This window comes from Talpa occidentalis, unplaced genomic scaffold (genome assembly GCF_014898055.3).
Source record: "Talpa occidentalis isolate TD23 unplaced genomic scaffold, MPIMG_talOcc4v2.1 talOcc4.8, whole genome shotgun sequence".
NCBI classification, from domain to species: Eukaryota; Metazoa; Chordata; class Mammalia; order Eulipotyphla; family Talpidae; genus Talpa; species Talpa occidentalis.
Window position 1 is genome coordinate 42,770,750 of NW_023605194.1, and position 17,309 is coordinate 42,788,058.

The 17,309-nt window shown below is 42.5% G+C and overlaps 1 protein-coding gene across 1 annotated transcript in view; it reads left to right on the plus strand.

Moving 5' to 3' along the window:
- Positions 1 to 846: 846 nt before the first annotated feature.
- The window catches only part of PSAP (prosaposin), a 30,011-nt gene continuing 13,548 nt past the window's right edge, over positions 847 to 17,309 (plus strand). The window contains exon 1 of the mRNA XM_037495639.2: positions 847 to 954. Within this exon, the coding sequence (XP_037351536.1) occupies positions 915 to 954 (40 nt within the window). The 5' untranslated portion in view covers positions 847 to 914. The remainder of the gene's footprint in view (positions 955 to 17,309) is intronic.

The window sequence follows — 17,309 nt, forward strand, 5'->3', positions numbered from 1 at the left end:
CTCCAGTGACAGACCGTGGCAGAATCTTGTGTATATAGAATAGAGAAACCTGCTGGTAGGTCAGGTGGTAAGTGACCTCTGATAAGAAATGTTAAGAGGGAAAACCAGGGTCCAGAATGAGGCAACACGCAGACCCAGCAGGTGAAGCCTATAAACATCACTTAGGAGCCTGTGGGGGAGGAGGGGTGAGTTTGAATTTTGACTGTGAGAACTTAAAGTCATTAACTTTTTGAGTAGGTGTTCTCTGTAAAATGGCACCAATAATAGAAAATGGCACCTCATAGAAAAAAAGTGATTTAAAAGATATTTTATAGATATAGGGCCTCCCTGGTGGTGCAAGGGGTTAAGATGCAACTACGAAACTCTCCGCAGTCACTACAGCACGAGTTCGATCCTCCGCCAGGGAGCAACCCACATGGCGCAGCAGACCTCTCCTGTCTCGCCTGCTATGCCCCTCAGCAGTGTATTTCAGTCAATCTGCCTGTTCTGCTCCCCACTGTCTCTGGTGGATCCTCCCACCCCCCACGCCTCTGGCCTGTACCCCAGTTATTGTATGAATAAATAAATCTTTTAAAAAAGATATTTTATAGATATAATCTCTAACGTTGACTGGTTTAATTCTTAAATCCTTAGTTTTACTATTTTTAATAAATCCCCCCCGCTCTTCCCCTACAGAGTCCTCCTCATCCACTGCTGGGGGGCCGAGGGGAACCCCCTCTCCGGGCGCCCGCCCCGCCGTCCCTCCGCGCAGGCGCCCTGGGCGGCGCTGAGTCAGGCTGCGCGCGGAGCTCGGGCCGGCCCGCTCGGGGCGGGGCTTGCGCTTGCGCGGTGGGTGGCTTCGGGGTGGGGCGGGTTTATATTCGCGGAGGGTCAGCTGACGCTCTGCATTGCAGACTGCGGAGTCAAGCGGCGTCATGTCCACCCTCTTCCTTCTGGCCAGCCTGCTGGCCGCGGGTAAGCCCTGCGACCCCCCAGCTGCGGGACGGGCCCTCCTCAGGCCCGGCCACCCGTCGCGGAGCCTGGAGCGGACTGTTCCGGGCCTGGGCCCCGCGTTCCCTGCTGGACTGGGCAGGGGCGCGCACTGCGCAGGCGCGCGCGCCGCCTGTACCTGCCGGGCGGCGGCCGCCGGGGACGGCCGCGGGGAGCGGGCCGCGCTGCGGGCTCTGGGTCGGGGCGAGCGGCTGGGCTGGCGCGGCAGAAGCGGGGGCGTCACCGAGGGGTCTAGTTAGTGCGGGTTGGGGCCTCCCCTCAAGCTGCCGTTCCGCGGCAAGGCGGTGGGCCTGGAGGCTGACCCCTCCGGCGACTGGCGTGTTTGTGCTGAGCGCACGTGATCGCCTGGACGGGCGCCCTGTCCCGCGGGGGACATTAGTCCTTGGGCTCAGTTGCCCCAGTTTCCAAGCAGATTGGAGGTGCAGAAGCAGAGTATATGATTTGTTGATAGTTGTCTACATCTTGACACTGATAGGGATTTTTTGTGGTCCCGATGACTTTGCAATGGAGCCGTCTTTACACCTGCTGTGAAATGCCTTGCCCAGCCCTTGGCCGGCTTTAGCGGTGGCTTTTATTTTGGGGAGAATGTAAGTAGGTGAGAATGGTGTTATTCTCATACCTGTTTATTTCCCGAAATAGTTCCTGTGCTCAAAATCCGTGCAGATTCTGAAGACAAGGCTTGGAAACCAGCCATACTGCCTTCCTGGAATTGATTATCCCCCCTCAACTTTTGCCTTCACATTTTTTAAAGATTTATTTATTATTTATTTATTGATGCATACGGGAACTGGGGTACAGGCCAGGGGTGTGGAGGGTGAGAGGATTCACCAGAGACAGAGTGGGGAGCATCACAGGCAGATGGACTGAAGTACACTGCTGAGGGGAGCAGTGGGCGAGTCAGGAGAGGTCTGCTGTGCCATGTGGGTCACCTCCCTGGCCAGGGATCAAACTTGTGCTGCAGTGGCTGTGGGGAGCTTCATAGGTTGCGTCTTAATCGCTTCCACCACCAGGGAGGCCCTTACCTTCACATCTTTACCTTTTTTAAATCATGTTTTTTTTTTTTTTTCAAAGATTTATTTTATTTATTTATACATGCACTGGGTACAGTCAGAAGCGCGGGAGGGTGAGAGAATTTACCAGAGCCAGAGTGGGAAGCAGAGCAGGCAGAAGGACCGAAGTACACTGCTGAGGGGAGCAGCGGGCGGCAGGAGAGGTCTGCGCGCCATGTGGGACCCTCGCTGGTGGCCAGGGATCGAACCGGCACTGCAGAAGCTGCGGGCAGCTTCGCAACCCAGCGCTTAACCCAGCACTCAATAGCTGCACCACTGGGAAGGCCCCTCTTTTAAATCATCTTGGGAAAGGAAAAAGCAATGACATTTAGTACTTATCCTGTGGTTAGTCATAGAGACAGATTTTAATTTGTATAGCGAGGATCCCAAGTCAGGTTGTTTTCAGATAATAGTACATGAAGGGAAATAAACGTGATCTTTAGAGCCAGCCTCAATTTCTGTTTTTAGTTAACAGTATGTAATAGAGGGGTTAACTTCCACTTTAAATAATCATGCCACCCAGCAAACAATAACAAAATGGATGACAGAGTTGGTGGAAAACTGGAGATTCTTTTTTTTTTTTTTTTTTAGATTTATTTATTTATTTATACAAGCACTGGGTACAGTCAGAAGCACCGGAGGGTGAGAGAATTCTCCAGAGCGGAGAGCAGAGCAGGCAGACTGACAAAGTACACTGCTGAAGGGAGCAGCAGGCGTAGCAGGAGAGGTCTGCATGCCATGTGGGACCCTCGTTGGAGGCCGGGGATCAAACTGGCGAGCAGAGGCTGCGGGCAGCTTCGCAGCCCAGCGCTCAACCACTGAGCTACCGGGGAGGCCCTGGAGATTCTTTTTTTAATATATTTTAAAAAAGATTTATTTATGCATATAAGAGCTCGGGTGCAGGCCAGAGGCGCAGGGGGCATGAGGGGAGTGTGAGCGATTCATCAGAGATAGAGTGGCGAGCAGAACAGGTAGATTGAGTAAAATACACTGCTGAGGGGAGCAGACTGTACCAGACCTCTCTGGCCAGGGATCGAACTCTGCTGATCAAACTCTGCCCCACAGTGCTGACGCTTAACCCCTTGTGCTACCAGGGAGGCCCTGGGAGAATGATTCTTATAGATGAAATAGATTCTCAGCAACTCCCAAGAATGTGTTTTAACCTTAACTCAAACTCTTGAACTTGTAGACTGGAAGACCACCAGCTTATCAAAGACTTTTGGGTTTTATAATAACCGAAGAAAACAGTTCTCTCTGGGGTTGAAATTGCTTATTAGTACATGGTCTGTATTATAAACTAATGCTACTTTCTAAATTTTCTGTATTGATCGAAAATAGGTTTTTTCTTTCGGTGTGAAACAGTTGGTCTTATTGGCAGTACATAACTCCTCACAATACCCTTAAGAATTTTGAATCACTGAGATCACCTAAAAGTTTACTTGGAAATGTGAAATCCTCCTCTGTTATATATGGGCATTTGTTTCAGCAGAATATTTAATTAAGGTACCCTTTTTCCAGAACACTTGGGTAAATAGAAGTGTGTTATAAGTGTTATAAGTGTGTTGCTACTTGGCCTTTAGGATTATACCAAGTTCATGCTGGTAACCGTGCTAGGAATGTCCACTTGCCTTGACACCATTGTGAATTTTTGAAAGTGTTATTTCTAAAATTTCTAATGATATTGACAAGTTTGTTAATGAAAAGTGCTTAGAGATTGTGTCCATCTTCTCCCCTGGAGGGGCTTAGAAAGAACTTGCCTTTCCAAAACAGCACTTCTGTAGTCCTGAGTGTCTCCCTAAATCTGGATCAGCTTCGTTTTGTGTTTTAACGATGTCCTAGTGGTAGAGACACTTGCTATTACTTTTCTACTCAATCCAATCGTCCCTCTCTTTTCCTGCCTGAGAAAGAAAAGGAAGTCATGGTATTCTGAGAAAATTGGAGAACATGTAACTTCCTTGTGAGGAATAAAGACACAGGTCCCCAGAAGTGACTCTCCTAAATCATAGGCCATTTATTGGGGAAGCCAGTGTAAGAGAGTAGGACTCCTGACAGTGCTTACTCTTTGCACATCCTTCCATCAACCTTTTACAAATTTTACCTTTTACATCTTAACCTTTTACAAATTTCCTGGGCTCTAATTTACATTCAGAAAACAACTTGGACACAAGTTAAGTGTACAATTTGATAAATTACCACTGGGTGAACATGCCCACTGTAGGTAACTCTCTAGAAATCCCAGAGATGTCTTACCCCCCTCCCCTACCCCGACTCCCTACCTTGTCTCACTTGTCCCAAAGGAAACTTTCGTCAGTCTAGCACAGAAGAGGTAAAAACCTAACTGCTGTTTTTGAAATTTTTTTTTAAAGATTTTATTTTTATATATACAAGAACTGGGGTACAGGCTAGGGGCATGGGAGGGTGAGAGGATTCACCAGAGAGCAGGGAGCAGAACAGGCAAACACTGAAAGCACTGCTGAGGGGAGCAGTGGGCGAGACAGAAGAGGTCTGGTGCATCATGTGGTTATCTCCCTGGCTGGCTGGGAATTGAACCCGCTCTGCAGAGGTTGCGGACAGCTTCACAGAGTGGCGCTCAACCCGCTGCGCCACTGGGGAGGCCCTGTTTTTGAAATTTTTATCATTGAAATCATAGAGTAAAAACATATTGTTGGGTCATTCCTCTAGTGGAAAAAGGCAGGTCCATTGTTAATGAGGTGATATGCATAAAGCTTGAGGCTTAGTGCTGGGATGTAGGAGATGCTCACTGAAGCTTAGCTGCCTCTGCTGTTTCTGTGGGTTTTGTGGTGGCTAACCAATTGAATCGTGTTTGCTCCGTTCTGAGGCAGGTAAACTCTCCAGGGACACTAGAATATATTATGTGCAAACAGTAGCATCCTATTTTTTATTGTGATCTAAGACATGATTTTATGGCACAAACTGTTGAATTTCAACAGAACTCAAGTTCTCACTGGCCAGAAATTTGTCGATGAATAATCAGTTTTATTCTGTGAAAATATTAAAGTAAGTCATGAAGGGGTTTTTTTGCATTAATGAATCAAGGATTTGGTAAGTGCTTTAATTGCATTTGAGGAGTGTATCTAATACTTCCTCTGAGTGTTGAATTGTACTTGGATTGAGTGGTCTGGATTTTGCAGAATCAGAAGACGCTGTTCCTACATTTTCTTGATATTTAAGACTGAAATGGCCAGACTGGAACTTGACTGAATAGGGAAGAAGAAGTGTGGACAGGCGCTGCTGGCTGGGGAAAGTACCTAATAAGCCTTGAGAAGCTCTCAAAGCCAAGACCAAGCCTTTGGGGCACATATCAGTTACATCTTCTAGCATGGACATTCTAGATTATTTGATGCCAGGCTGTCAGGCCTTTCTCTCTGAATCCTTTTTTGGTTCTGCCACCAGGAGGGAAGGTCTGGATATTCTTTTTAAAAAAATATTTATGTCTATAAGAACTGGGGTACAGGTCAGAGGTCCGGTGGTGGGTGGAGTGAGAGAACTCACCAGAGACAGAGTGGGGAACAGAACAGATTGACTGAAATGCACGGCTGAGGGGAGGTCTGCTGCGCCATGAGGGTAGCTCCCTGGCCAGGGATTGAACTCGCTGCGGATAGCTTCATGGTGCTGCGACTTAACCCCTTGAATCACCAGGGAGGCCCAGCCTGGATATTTTTTAAAATCAAAAGAATGCTAATTATATTGCCTGTCTTTTTAAAAATCACTTGAAAGCAATAGTTAAATATAGTGATTGGGATGAAGAATTTGGCTCTTACAAATGTACTGATTGCATTTTGTTTCTTGAAGTTCCAGAAAACCACCTGGATTATGGCCTTAGTTGCCACCTGTGTGCTGAAAAGTAATCTATCCAAATTCCATGTTTTCTTGTGGAATTTGGAATTCTTTATGAATGGACTGAGATGATATTATGAAATAGAAGTTTAACTTGATCACATTGCTGACAGTAGCTATGTGACCTTGGGCAAGTTGCTTAAATTGTACTTCATCTGTTATATGGGCTTAGTAATCATTCCTATCTAATCAGGTTGCTGTGAGTTTTTATTAAATTACATTATGACATGACTTAGGTCGTAAATATTCTGAGGTTTGCTGCTATACCACAAGTGAAAGTAAGTTTGACCTTGCCCTTGACCCACCAGCACAGCCATCTTCTCTGTCTTTGTTTTTGTAATGTCCCATTTTTGAATTTCAAGGGATCTTTTTAAATTGAACAAACCAGAACAAAGTTAAATTGATTTATTTAGCTGGACATGATTAGTGGGTCAGGAAGACAGAGCAGGGTAACCCAGTATTCAGCAATTTGGATGGATGTGGTAGTCTGTACTCTAGGAAGCTGAACTTTGTATGGAATGGATCAGAGCAGCCCAGTAGATCAGGGCTAATTCCTGGTAACCTGTCTACTCAGATTCTAGGCCCATTGTCACTAACTGGTACTGGGATAAGTCTTTTAAAGCTGTTCCCCCCTCACTGGTTTTCTTATCTGTAAAATCTAAGTGAACAATTTAGATTGGATAGTTGCAGCATGTAGTAGGTAAGTTCAATCAGTGTAATAGTGTGTAGAGTGAAAAGTATGATCTTTCCAGAACATACTGTGTATGTAAGTGGCTATGTATGTGATTTCCTCCCCACCCCAAACCCTTTTTTTTTTTTAACACAAACGGTGGCAAATTATACTGACTCTTTTGCTCCCTGTTCTTTTTTAAATTGCAGAACAATCTGCATATCCAGGAAAGTGGGAGAGTAATTGTGCTGAGCACCTACACATACAATACCCTCGTTAAGAAATAGAGTGAAAGAACTTAATTCTCCCTTCATGGATAACACCTTCTTGGGCTTGGTGTTTATCATTCCCTTGCAGGTCTTTATATTTGGGTACATATAAATGTAGCCTTCAAGTATGTAAAGCATTGTTTTGTACTTTAGACATTTTACAAGCATTTATATACTATTTTGTTTTGTTTTGCTTACTTAAGGTTCATTCATGTTGATAATATATAGATTTGTTTAATTCATTTTTACTACAGTATAGTATTTCTAGTATCATACTTAATTCTCTATTCTGTTGTAGACATTTAGATTATTTCCCTTTGTTTTTTGTTACAGCTGCGTCTGTAAATATTCTTGTGCAGATATTTCTCTGGAGGATATATTTAGGAACAGAATTGCTGAGTTGTGTAGTATACATATTTTCACCTTAACTAGAAATTGCCAAATTACACTGTAAAATGATTTTGGCCATTAAAATTTTCATGATACACAATTTTTAGTTGCAGCATAAACATTTGATGTTGTCGAACTTTAAATATTGCCAATTTGAGAAAAGGGTAAAAGGTTTTTATTTGCATTTCTCCTTTTATTTGTACCTTAGACATCATTTCATGCTGGTACAGATATATCTTTACTACATTAAAAAACAAACAACAAAAACCCTTTAAGTTTTGGAGAAATTCTAGATTTATAGAAATGTTAACAAAGATTAAAAAAAAATCCAAAAGATATATAGTGAGTTCTTATATATGTTCTACCCTAATTCCTCTGTTATTAACATCTTCTATAACCAATGTACATTTGTGAAAAGTAAAAAGTTAATGACAAAAATACCGTTAACTAGACCACAAGCTTTATTATTTTTTAAAAGATTTACTTATGCATACAAGAGCTGGAGTGTAGGCCAGAGGTGGTGGGGAGGGGGGGCAGTGAGAGGATTCACCAGAGAGTGGGGAGCAGAACAGGTGGATTGACTGAAATACATTGCTGAGGGGAGCAGCAGGTGAGACAGGAGAGGTCTGCTGTGCCATATGTGTTAGCTCCCTGGTCAGGATCGAACTCATTCTGCAGTGGCTGTTGATAGCTTCATTGTTCTGAGACTTAATCCCTTGTGCCACCAGGGAGGCCCTATACCACAAGCTTTATTTGGATTTTACCAATTTTCCCACTAATCTTAAGTTTCTGTTCCAGGATCCAATTGAGAGTGCCGCATTGCATTTAGTTTGTCATGGCTTCTTAAGCTCCTCTTATTTCCCAGCTTTGTAGTAAATGCCTGTATGGTATTTCATTGTATGCTTGTGTTATTTTGTTAACACGGTTGGTGTATAGCTGTGTTTTGGAAAAAAGTGAGATGAATTCTAATGGTTCTTCTAAGTTTTAAAATTGAATTCTGACTACATTTGGAGAGATACTGCTTTTGAAAGAGATGACTTACTTTTAGAGTCATTTAAAGGAAAATGTAAATTAAGATATTTAGAGGAAAATATAAATAAGATAGAGGAGCGAATACAGAATGTTCTTTTGGCCCAGCTGAACGATGTCACTTAATACAGTAAAATAGTCCTTTAGCAGCTGTGATTATTTCTAATCATTTAGAAGTAACGGGTGCTGTCTGTTCTGCATATGTAGGTAGTGCTATCAAGATCATGTACTTCTTTGCTCATGAGAATTAAAACCTAACATTTGTCTACAAGGGCACATGTCATCTGGCCCTTGGCTACTACTCAGACCTCTTCTCCCTCCTGTCTGGTTAGGCCTCTGTCCAGCACCCTGGGCGCTTGTTGTTCAGAATCTTTGCATTTTGTGTTCCATCTGTCTGGGACATCTTCCTTCCGGGACTGTCCTTGGGGTTTACTCCCTCTGTTCAGATCTCTGCTCGGGTTGCCTTAGCAGAATTCCCCACTGCTGTGTTTGAAATGGCAATGTCATTTGCCCTGGTCTTGCTCCTCCCTTGACTTTGTATTATCTTCCATCATAGCACTCAGCCACTTCTGGCATTATACATCATTTTATTTATTTGTTGTCTTGATCACTTGCTGTGTCTGCAGCACATATGTGTTTGGCACATAATAGGCACTCAGCATTGATGAATGGTGGTGTGAGGTGTAGCCAGGTGAACTTTGACTCAGAAAGTGCTGGTAGGTTGGTGTGCATGAAAGGCAAATGTTAATAGTTGCAAGTCTTTATCACGATTAAATAAAGCATTTTATGTGCTGAAATTAATTTTAATAAGTTGTGTTTAGGAGTTGCCAATCAAGAGTGACTGGATTCACGTGAAGTGTTGACCTTTATAATAGTCTGTGTAATGGTTAGAGGGAGCCCCAAACCTGACTTAGATAACTTGGAATCTAACTTTGATAACTTAGGTAGCTCTGATTGAGGAAATTCTGAAATAGGAACAAGGATAATTTGAGGAAGTTGCTTTTCCCACTTCTGGTTCCAGAAAATGTTTTTCTAAATGTTTAATCCAGTAGTCCTCAAAACTTTGGTCTCAGGATCCCTGTATATTCATAAGTTACTGAAGTACCCCAAAGAGCTTTTGTTTATATGGGTTGTATTGCTATTTATCATTTTATAAATTGACCTGGCAAAATTTAAAATTAATCATTTAGAAATAAGAACAAATCCATTACATGTTGTAATTTTAATGAGAAAAATTCTTAAAGACAAATATATTTTGTAAGGAGAATGGCTTGTTTTACTTTTTTAATGTCTTTTACCACCTGGCTAGATTCTGCATTCAGTCTGTTGTATCCTATGGCATGCCTCTGGAAAAACTCTACTGCACATTTATGAGTAAATGGATGAAAAAGGCAACTCATATCTTGCCATTGTGGTAAGAATTTTGACTTCACGGACCACCTGAGTCACTGGAACTCGTAATAGTTGGCACTTAACTGAGAGTTTGTCTACCCAGACCTGTTCTAAGCACTTTCTGCTCACTGATTTAATCTTCACAGCAACCCTCTGGGATGAGGACAATTAAATCAGAATGCTGAGGGCATTCTAATACGCTCCCCTAATTCATGCTGTGCTCTGAATTTTAGATTTTAGTATTTCAAATAAAGGCAATATATTCCTATTAAGTATTAACCAAAGTAAGTTAAAAGTGACATTTGTAATAGTATCTAAAACATTATAGTTAATAACAGTCATGTGGAACAAGTCCAGGCATTGCATATTGTTGTCTTCTGTGAGTGTACAGAGACCACCCCCTGGATAGCAGGGAAGGATGGACCCTGTACTTACTTCTGACTGATGAATTGACTCTTGTCCATCACCCTGTGTTGGTGACTCAGCTAAACTGACTGTGGTTCTAGAACTGTACAGGTGCGCCTCTGACCCAGACTCCCCTTGTTTAACTGATGGGACTGGCAGTCTTGCCATGCCTCACTTCTTCGTGGTCCAGTTGTGGTATAGTCTTTTTAAGGTGATTGAAGTTCATCTCTGATCATCACCTAAAAGGCTGACACTTTAGATGAAGAGCTTTGCTAGCAGCAGTTTATATTGGACTGGCATGCTCTTGAGGGAACTAGTTAGGAATGTCTTTTCTCAAAATTGATTATGGCATGTTACCTCACTCTTGTACAATCTATGAAGGTGGCATCCTGGCCCTACGTGTCTCAGTCATCATTGCACAAGATAATCTACCCGAGGACTTGATCATCTCCTCCTTGTAGATCAATATTTTGTCCTAGATTGATGTGGTTTGCGAGGAAAATTAAAAAGCAAGACAGTAGTGGGAGAGAACAGCAGGAAAGAAAGAACATTTGTTTTAAATAACAGAGATAACATTTTCTCTGGGCTAGAGGTGACTCCTGGCTTAAAAGTTTCATTGACACAGATTCCAGAGGAATATAGGGACATTTTGTCTCCAGATCAGGATGTATTCTATTCCAAATGATTAAATACAGTGTTTTTATTCTGCTCTGCAGAATGTTTTCCCAGAGCATCTCCTGCTCTTAGGGGATCTAAGACAGTGGAGAAATGTCTCAGTGCTGGGGACCTGAGGTAGATGCTGTCCCTCCTGGGGTTATCCTTTCTTGGTTTCCTAGCAACCTGTCCGTTGTCATGACGATGCATTATCCAGACAGCAGATGCACTGGAATGTATGCTGGCGGAGGCTGATTGCATTTCCTGTTCCTCCCTTTTCTTATTTTTTTCTATTTTTTTTGGGGGGGAGGGGTGACAATCCTCAAATAGTATTTGGTGTATGATACCTAAAATTTTTATTTTTCAAAAAAGTCTTTATTTTTTGGGGCATCCCTTGTGGTGCAAGGGGCTAACATGTAACCTATGAGGCTGTCTGTAGCCACTGCAGCACCAGTTCAATCCCCGCCAGGGAGGTGAACCACATGGCGCAGCAGACCTCTCCTGCCTCGCCCGCTGCTCCCCTCAGGAGTATATTTCAGTGGATCTGCCTGTTCTGTTCCCCACTCTGTCTCTGGTGAATCCTCTCACTCCCCACACCTCTTGCCTGTACCCCAGTTCTTATATGCATAAATAAATCTTTATAAGAACTGGGGTACAGGCCAGGGGTGTGGAGGGTAGGTCATTTTGGGGAGTATTCTGGTGAGTGAGGTAGGTGATGAAGCTGGTATTGAGATTGACTACAAACTACAGAGAATGAGAGTAATAGTAACTTCACTGCGCTAGAACTGTTCCTATCACAGGAAGTTCAGGAGCCAGGCAGTTGAGGGCAGGTGCTTGTTCTACTTCCAGAAGAACTCAGACCCAGGCTCCTAGCTCTTATGTTCTGCATCCTCGAGATCTAGCCTCTTTCTCCATGATCCTTTATAGCTGCTAAAATTCTTACCGTAATGCTTGTCTTTATAGGTGTGATGACCTCTACTCATATCCTGTCAGTCAGAATATAGTCTCATGACCAGACTTGGCTATGAGAGAGACTGGGAAATGTAGTCTTTAGTTGTGGCCACTACTTATATAGCTAAAGAGTTGTAGTTCTGTTCCTGTGAAAGAAGGGGAGCGTGGATATTGGGAGCAACTTGTGGTCCCTGCCACTTTGGGCTACAATTGTTCCCTGAAATGGGTTGTGAGGCTTATTTTTTCTGATTTAAAGGAAACTTGAGAAAATTAAATTATACCAAGATATAAAGTTAGAATATGAATGCCTCTTCCTGATTGTCCTCCCCAAGTCCACCGCTAACAATTACATGTACAATTAACTGAGCTTTGTAGGTGCCACTTTGTGCTTTCTCTACCTTCTCTTTACCTTCACAGAATTTCCAAGAAAAGAGACACTTATTTTCTAGATTACTGTGACATACATATATTGTTAAAGTGTTGGCTGTAGTAAATGTCAGAGCAGGAGTTCCTGTAGGTTTGTCTATCCCTAAAACAGTCATTGTGTTGCCGTATTCCTTGCTTGCCCTCCCAGAAAAGGAGAGGTTTTGAGGAGACTCTAGAAGGTGGGTTCCAAAATATTTTGAACAGTGACAGCTATTAGAGGAAAACCAGCCTTTAGCTCCAATTTGATGAATCACTGAAAGCATTTTACCCTGTAGTATTATTAGTGCCTTAGTGGGCAACTCTGATTCTTACTCGGGCAGAACTTCTGGGTTAGCACCTAGAGACAGTGTGGATGGACCTCTGGGCTCATTACAGTATGGCCTGTGCTTCACTCTCCTTGTGACTCCTGGGTCTTGCATATAGTAACCAACAACTGGAGATGTGGCGATATAGCTTCTCAAGGTCTTTGAGTTTCCATTTAATTACTTGATTAAATGTAAACAAATAGTATAGACTTGCTTCAGCTCTTTGTGGCATGACTATGATCAGAGAAAGGTCCTAGTGTTGTTGCAGATGATGATGATGATCACAGCACATTCCTGTAGCGTGCTGGCACTGTGCTGTATTCTATAAATATTGGTTTATTTGTATGGACTCCTAGGAGTGAGCACTAGTCTTGGGGTCATCTTGCATACTGGAAGATTGAAGTCTCAGGGTTACATGACTGGAAGTGTTGGCTCTATGATCTGAACCCCTGTCTCATTTCAAAGCCAGCCTGTAGGGGAGATATGGGAATAAATGAAAATTCCAGAAATGGTGATAAGGGCTCAATGGCTGAGAGGTGTAGTACTCTGGTAGTTGAAAGTTGGTTTTCACAATAATTCAGTGAAACAATGACTTCCTCTTCATTTTACACATAAAAAAACGAGCTCAGGACAGTGATTTGCTTGAAGTCTTTTGGACCAGACCTAGAAACTGTTTTTTTTCTCAGTACAGTCATGTGTCTTTTAATGATGGGGCTATGTTCTAAGAAATGTGTCATTAGGTGATCTTGTTGTTTGTGAATATCATAGAGTGTAATTACACAAACCTATTAATAGATGGGCTAGCCTGATGCTCACCTAGAGGCTCTGTGCTACAGCCTCTTGGGCCTGCTGTTATATACGCTGTCCACCTTAGACTGCCTTTAGCATCTGAAAGGTTGTTAAGCAATGCATGACAATATACCATGTTTGAAAAACATTTAAGATAAATGGCAGGTAAATTGCCTTAGAAGTCTTACTCTAAGGTCTAGGTTTAGTTCTGAAGTCATCATAAGAGCATTGAAAATACACATAGAAGGCCTCCTCCCTGGTGGCGCAAGGGGTTAAGCACCACACTGTGAAGCAATCTGCAGCCTCTGCAGCCTGAGCTCAATCCCAGGCCGGCTAGAGAGCAGCCCACACGGTGAAGCCGGCCTCTCCTGTCTCACCCGCTGCTCCCCTCAGCAGTGTATTTCAGCCATTCTGCCTGTTATCCCAGCTCTTGTATGCATAGATAAATAAATCTTTTTTTTTTTTTTTAAAAGAAAATATACCTTGAGACTCCCTGCGTACCAGGATCACTGAAGTTTTTTGGTCAAGAGTCTAGTGCTGCCAAAAGGCCATGTCTGGTTCTGCTTGAGGCAGCTGTTCTCAGTGCAGTAAAATCCCATTACAATTTGTTTTTGATAAGTGATGTGTGTGTGTGGACCTTTTTGTTGCTAGGACTGGAGAGTAGAAAGGGAATATATCATCTGTCCATTTCCTAAGGAAGTACCATTGAAGTCTGTCTTAAGAGGAAAAACCTGTCTTTCCTTAAAATGAAGCTTGCCCATGGGGTTTTAGTTGATAGTACAAGTGATAGTTTCTCTGATTTCAGCCTTAGTAGCATTTTACCTTTACGGGCTCGAATGCCAGGCGCTTGAACTGAGAGGTGTAGTAGTTGAGTTGCCCTGACTAGTGTTCGTTTCTTAACATGATATATTTAATCATAGCTCTCCAGGTGGTTAGGCAAACATTCTAAGAACTTTCTTAGAGGTCAGTTTATTGCCTCAGAGAAGGAAGTTGGTATTTGGGGGCAATGTGTGGGAGGACGAGAATAGAGATGAAAGCTTTGCTGGGAACATGTTTTGAGAAATAACTCATCAGAAGAGTGGTTTAGGTAATTTTATATGTTGGTTATATATAAATACTGACAATGGTGTTTGCTGCTTTATGATCAGAATGAAGTTGTATAAACTCCTTAGGAGGCCTTTCTAGCCCCACTTAGCTCTCAGGATCTTCCTTACACAGAATTCCTTTCAGGTTGGGCATTTTGTTTTCGCTTGGTTGCTTCTGCTATTGGGGAGGTCATTCTGTTTTTTCTGTCTCTTGGATGTTAAATATATACTCCTTATTTGGGGCTGCAGTCAGCTTCCCTTCACCTCTTCCCAAAATTCTGGGTCTAGGACATGAAACCACACTGAGCAGATGTGCTCCCATGTGCCAGGTTGAGGTCTCCTTCACTTGTGAAAGGATTTGCTCTCCCAACTAAACACTCCTGTCTTCTACGGCACTCAGAAGTATAGTCCTGTGCTCACCTTTCTCACCCGCTTTGTTCTCCACTGTGCATGGTGCTGTCATGGGCAGTTACTTGCACAGTGTGTTCTGTGCTCCTGTGGCCTGTGCCCTGCAGTCCACACGTGTCACACTGGCTCAGTTGGCTCTGACCATCAGGCTGGCTCTGCTGTTGCTTCTTGTTTTGTTTTCTTTTAGCCTAAAAGACTTCACCTTTATTTACTTTTTTTTTTTTAAAGATTTATTTATGCATACAAGAACTGGGGTGCAGGCCAGAGGTGTAGGGGGTGAGAGGATTCACCAGAGACAGAGTGGGGAACAGAACAGGCAGACTGACTGAAATACACTGCTGGGGGGAGCAGGGGGCAAGACAGGGGAGGTCTGCTACGCCATGTGGGCAGCTCCCTGGCAGGGGATTGAACTCATGCTTCAGTGGCTGCCAATAGCTTCATAGTGCTGAGACTTAACCCCTTGCACCACCAGGGAGGCCAAGATTTCACCTTCAGATATAACTTTGTGAGTTTCATTTTCCTAGCTATGTAGTTACTTGGACTCTTTCTTTTAACCCCTTTCTCATCCGGGGCTGCCGCCATTTCTTGTATGGACTTTTTTTGGAATGAACTTTCCAGTTAGGTGCCTGACGAATCTTCTGCTTCCTTTTCACTTTGGCACATCATGTTTGGGTTGTTGATATACTTAGTTATGCACACAGGCTGAACCCCACAGAGCAGTGAGTGTGGCAGGTGGGGTTTCCAGTTCCTGGAGACTTGTCTTTGCAGACTATCTCTTCCCACTCCCTTTTGTGTTCTGCTGATGAAAAAACAAAGGAAGTTTTACCAAAAAAACCCTTTGACAAAGAGAACTGCTCTCCTTTGAAATGTTCAGGAGTTCTTCAAACCTCTGTATGTAGCCAGTCTTTTATAGCTGCCTCTTTCAAGTGCCAGTTCAAATTTCATTTTCAAGAATGCATGTCTAGCTCCACCAGGCGGTTAGTCATTGTCTTTGCTCCATTTGGTCATGTGGTTTTCTCAGTTTCTGTGAACACATCCCCATTACTTTGTGTCCCTCCAGCTGTGTCTGCTTTCATGGGCGTCCTGCAGGGACATCTGCTGACCTACACGTGTCACATACTGTTTTTTCTGTGTGTGTCATTATAGTCTGTATGCATTAGTTGTCTGTAGTGTTACACTGTGTGTTAGATGTCTGTAGCATTGTATACTGTGTGTGTTACATGTCTGTAGGATTATTATTTTTTCTTTGATTTACATGTTTAAGTAATATGCAGCATGTCATTTCTTAGGTATCTATGGGGTTTTCATCTCAGACTTGGGCAAAACGTTTCCTCTTTACAGTAGAAATTGTCATATCTGCTGGAGTCATCTATGTGTAATCTGGTATAATTTGTTGTTTCTTAATTGAATCTTGGGTTAGAGGTGAGGTGTGAAGCTGAGGGGTTTACCCCCATTTTCCAGTTCCCAAATCACGGAAACTATAGAAATGTTCAAGAAATGTAGGCACTCACAAGACAGTTTACAAAAGTACATACACACACAACATAATATTTGGTGTTAGAAATTACAATTTAGTGAACCATTGTACTTTAAAAAAAATTTATACTACCCCTGTACAATGTAGCAGTCATGAATTTTTATTTGATATACATCTTTTTAAGTAAATTTCAAAGCCACAGAATAGTTTTGTTAAAATATCATTGGTTTTTCTCTTTATTTTTTGATGGTTCAGATTATACCTACTTTTTAGTATTGAAAATTAAGTTATACATATTTCACATATCATATTTTCCCTTTTGAATTGCTGTGTTTCCATAGAATGGATTTCTAGAAGTGGATTTACTTTCTGAAGGGGGATTTTTATATATACACCATTTGTTTTAGATGGTATTCTCAGTCATGTTGCTATCAGCCTTGTAAGAATGTGTCTCACACTATTGATACAAACCTGTCAAGGTTCATGTTTTTGTTGTTGTTCTTGGTTAACTTAAATTTTCAAAATAAGGCAACTCCTTGTGTTTCTTTTGTCCCAGGTGACACTCAGCCTTTCTCTAGCTTTTCCTAAACCTGTTTCTGTGCCTGTGGCATTTATTCAGATCCTTTCTTCATTCGCACAGTAGATGAAATGCCACCCAGCTGGTTCTGAGCACACACACACTTCACACACTGCCTTCAGAGTGAATTGTGTGATCTTGTGCTTTTGTTGGTAACCTAGTTTATGTGCAAAAACTCAATAGGTTTTTTTTATAAAAGGGCTTTCCACTGGAACACTGAGAATTGTTATTCTATGTAATAAGAGGATGAATGTTGTTATGTAACTCTCAGATTAAAGAAAAAGCTGTCTTTCATTCTAAATATGTTAAAATTTCCTGTATTTAAATCTGTCAATCTTATTTCCTCTGATTTATTTCATCACTCTGTATAAGTTTTTTCAGGTTGTAAAGATTAAAAAATGTATATACCTGCTACTGTTTAAAAATAACGAGCTGAAAAAAGGTGATCTCGATGTATTAGTCCCTTCTAGCATGAGTTAGATGTCAGTGCAGCTCTTGATGAGGTCCCGCTGTGGTTTGTGGGTGAGGGGCCAGGTAGGCTGTCCATTGAACATGCCAAGACTGGCCCTTAGCTCTGGGTACTAA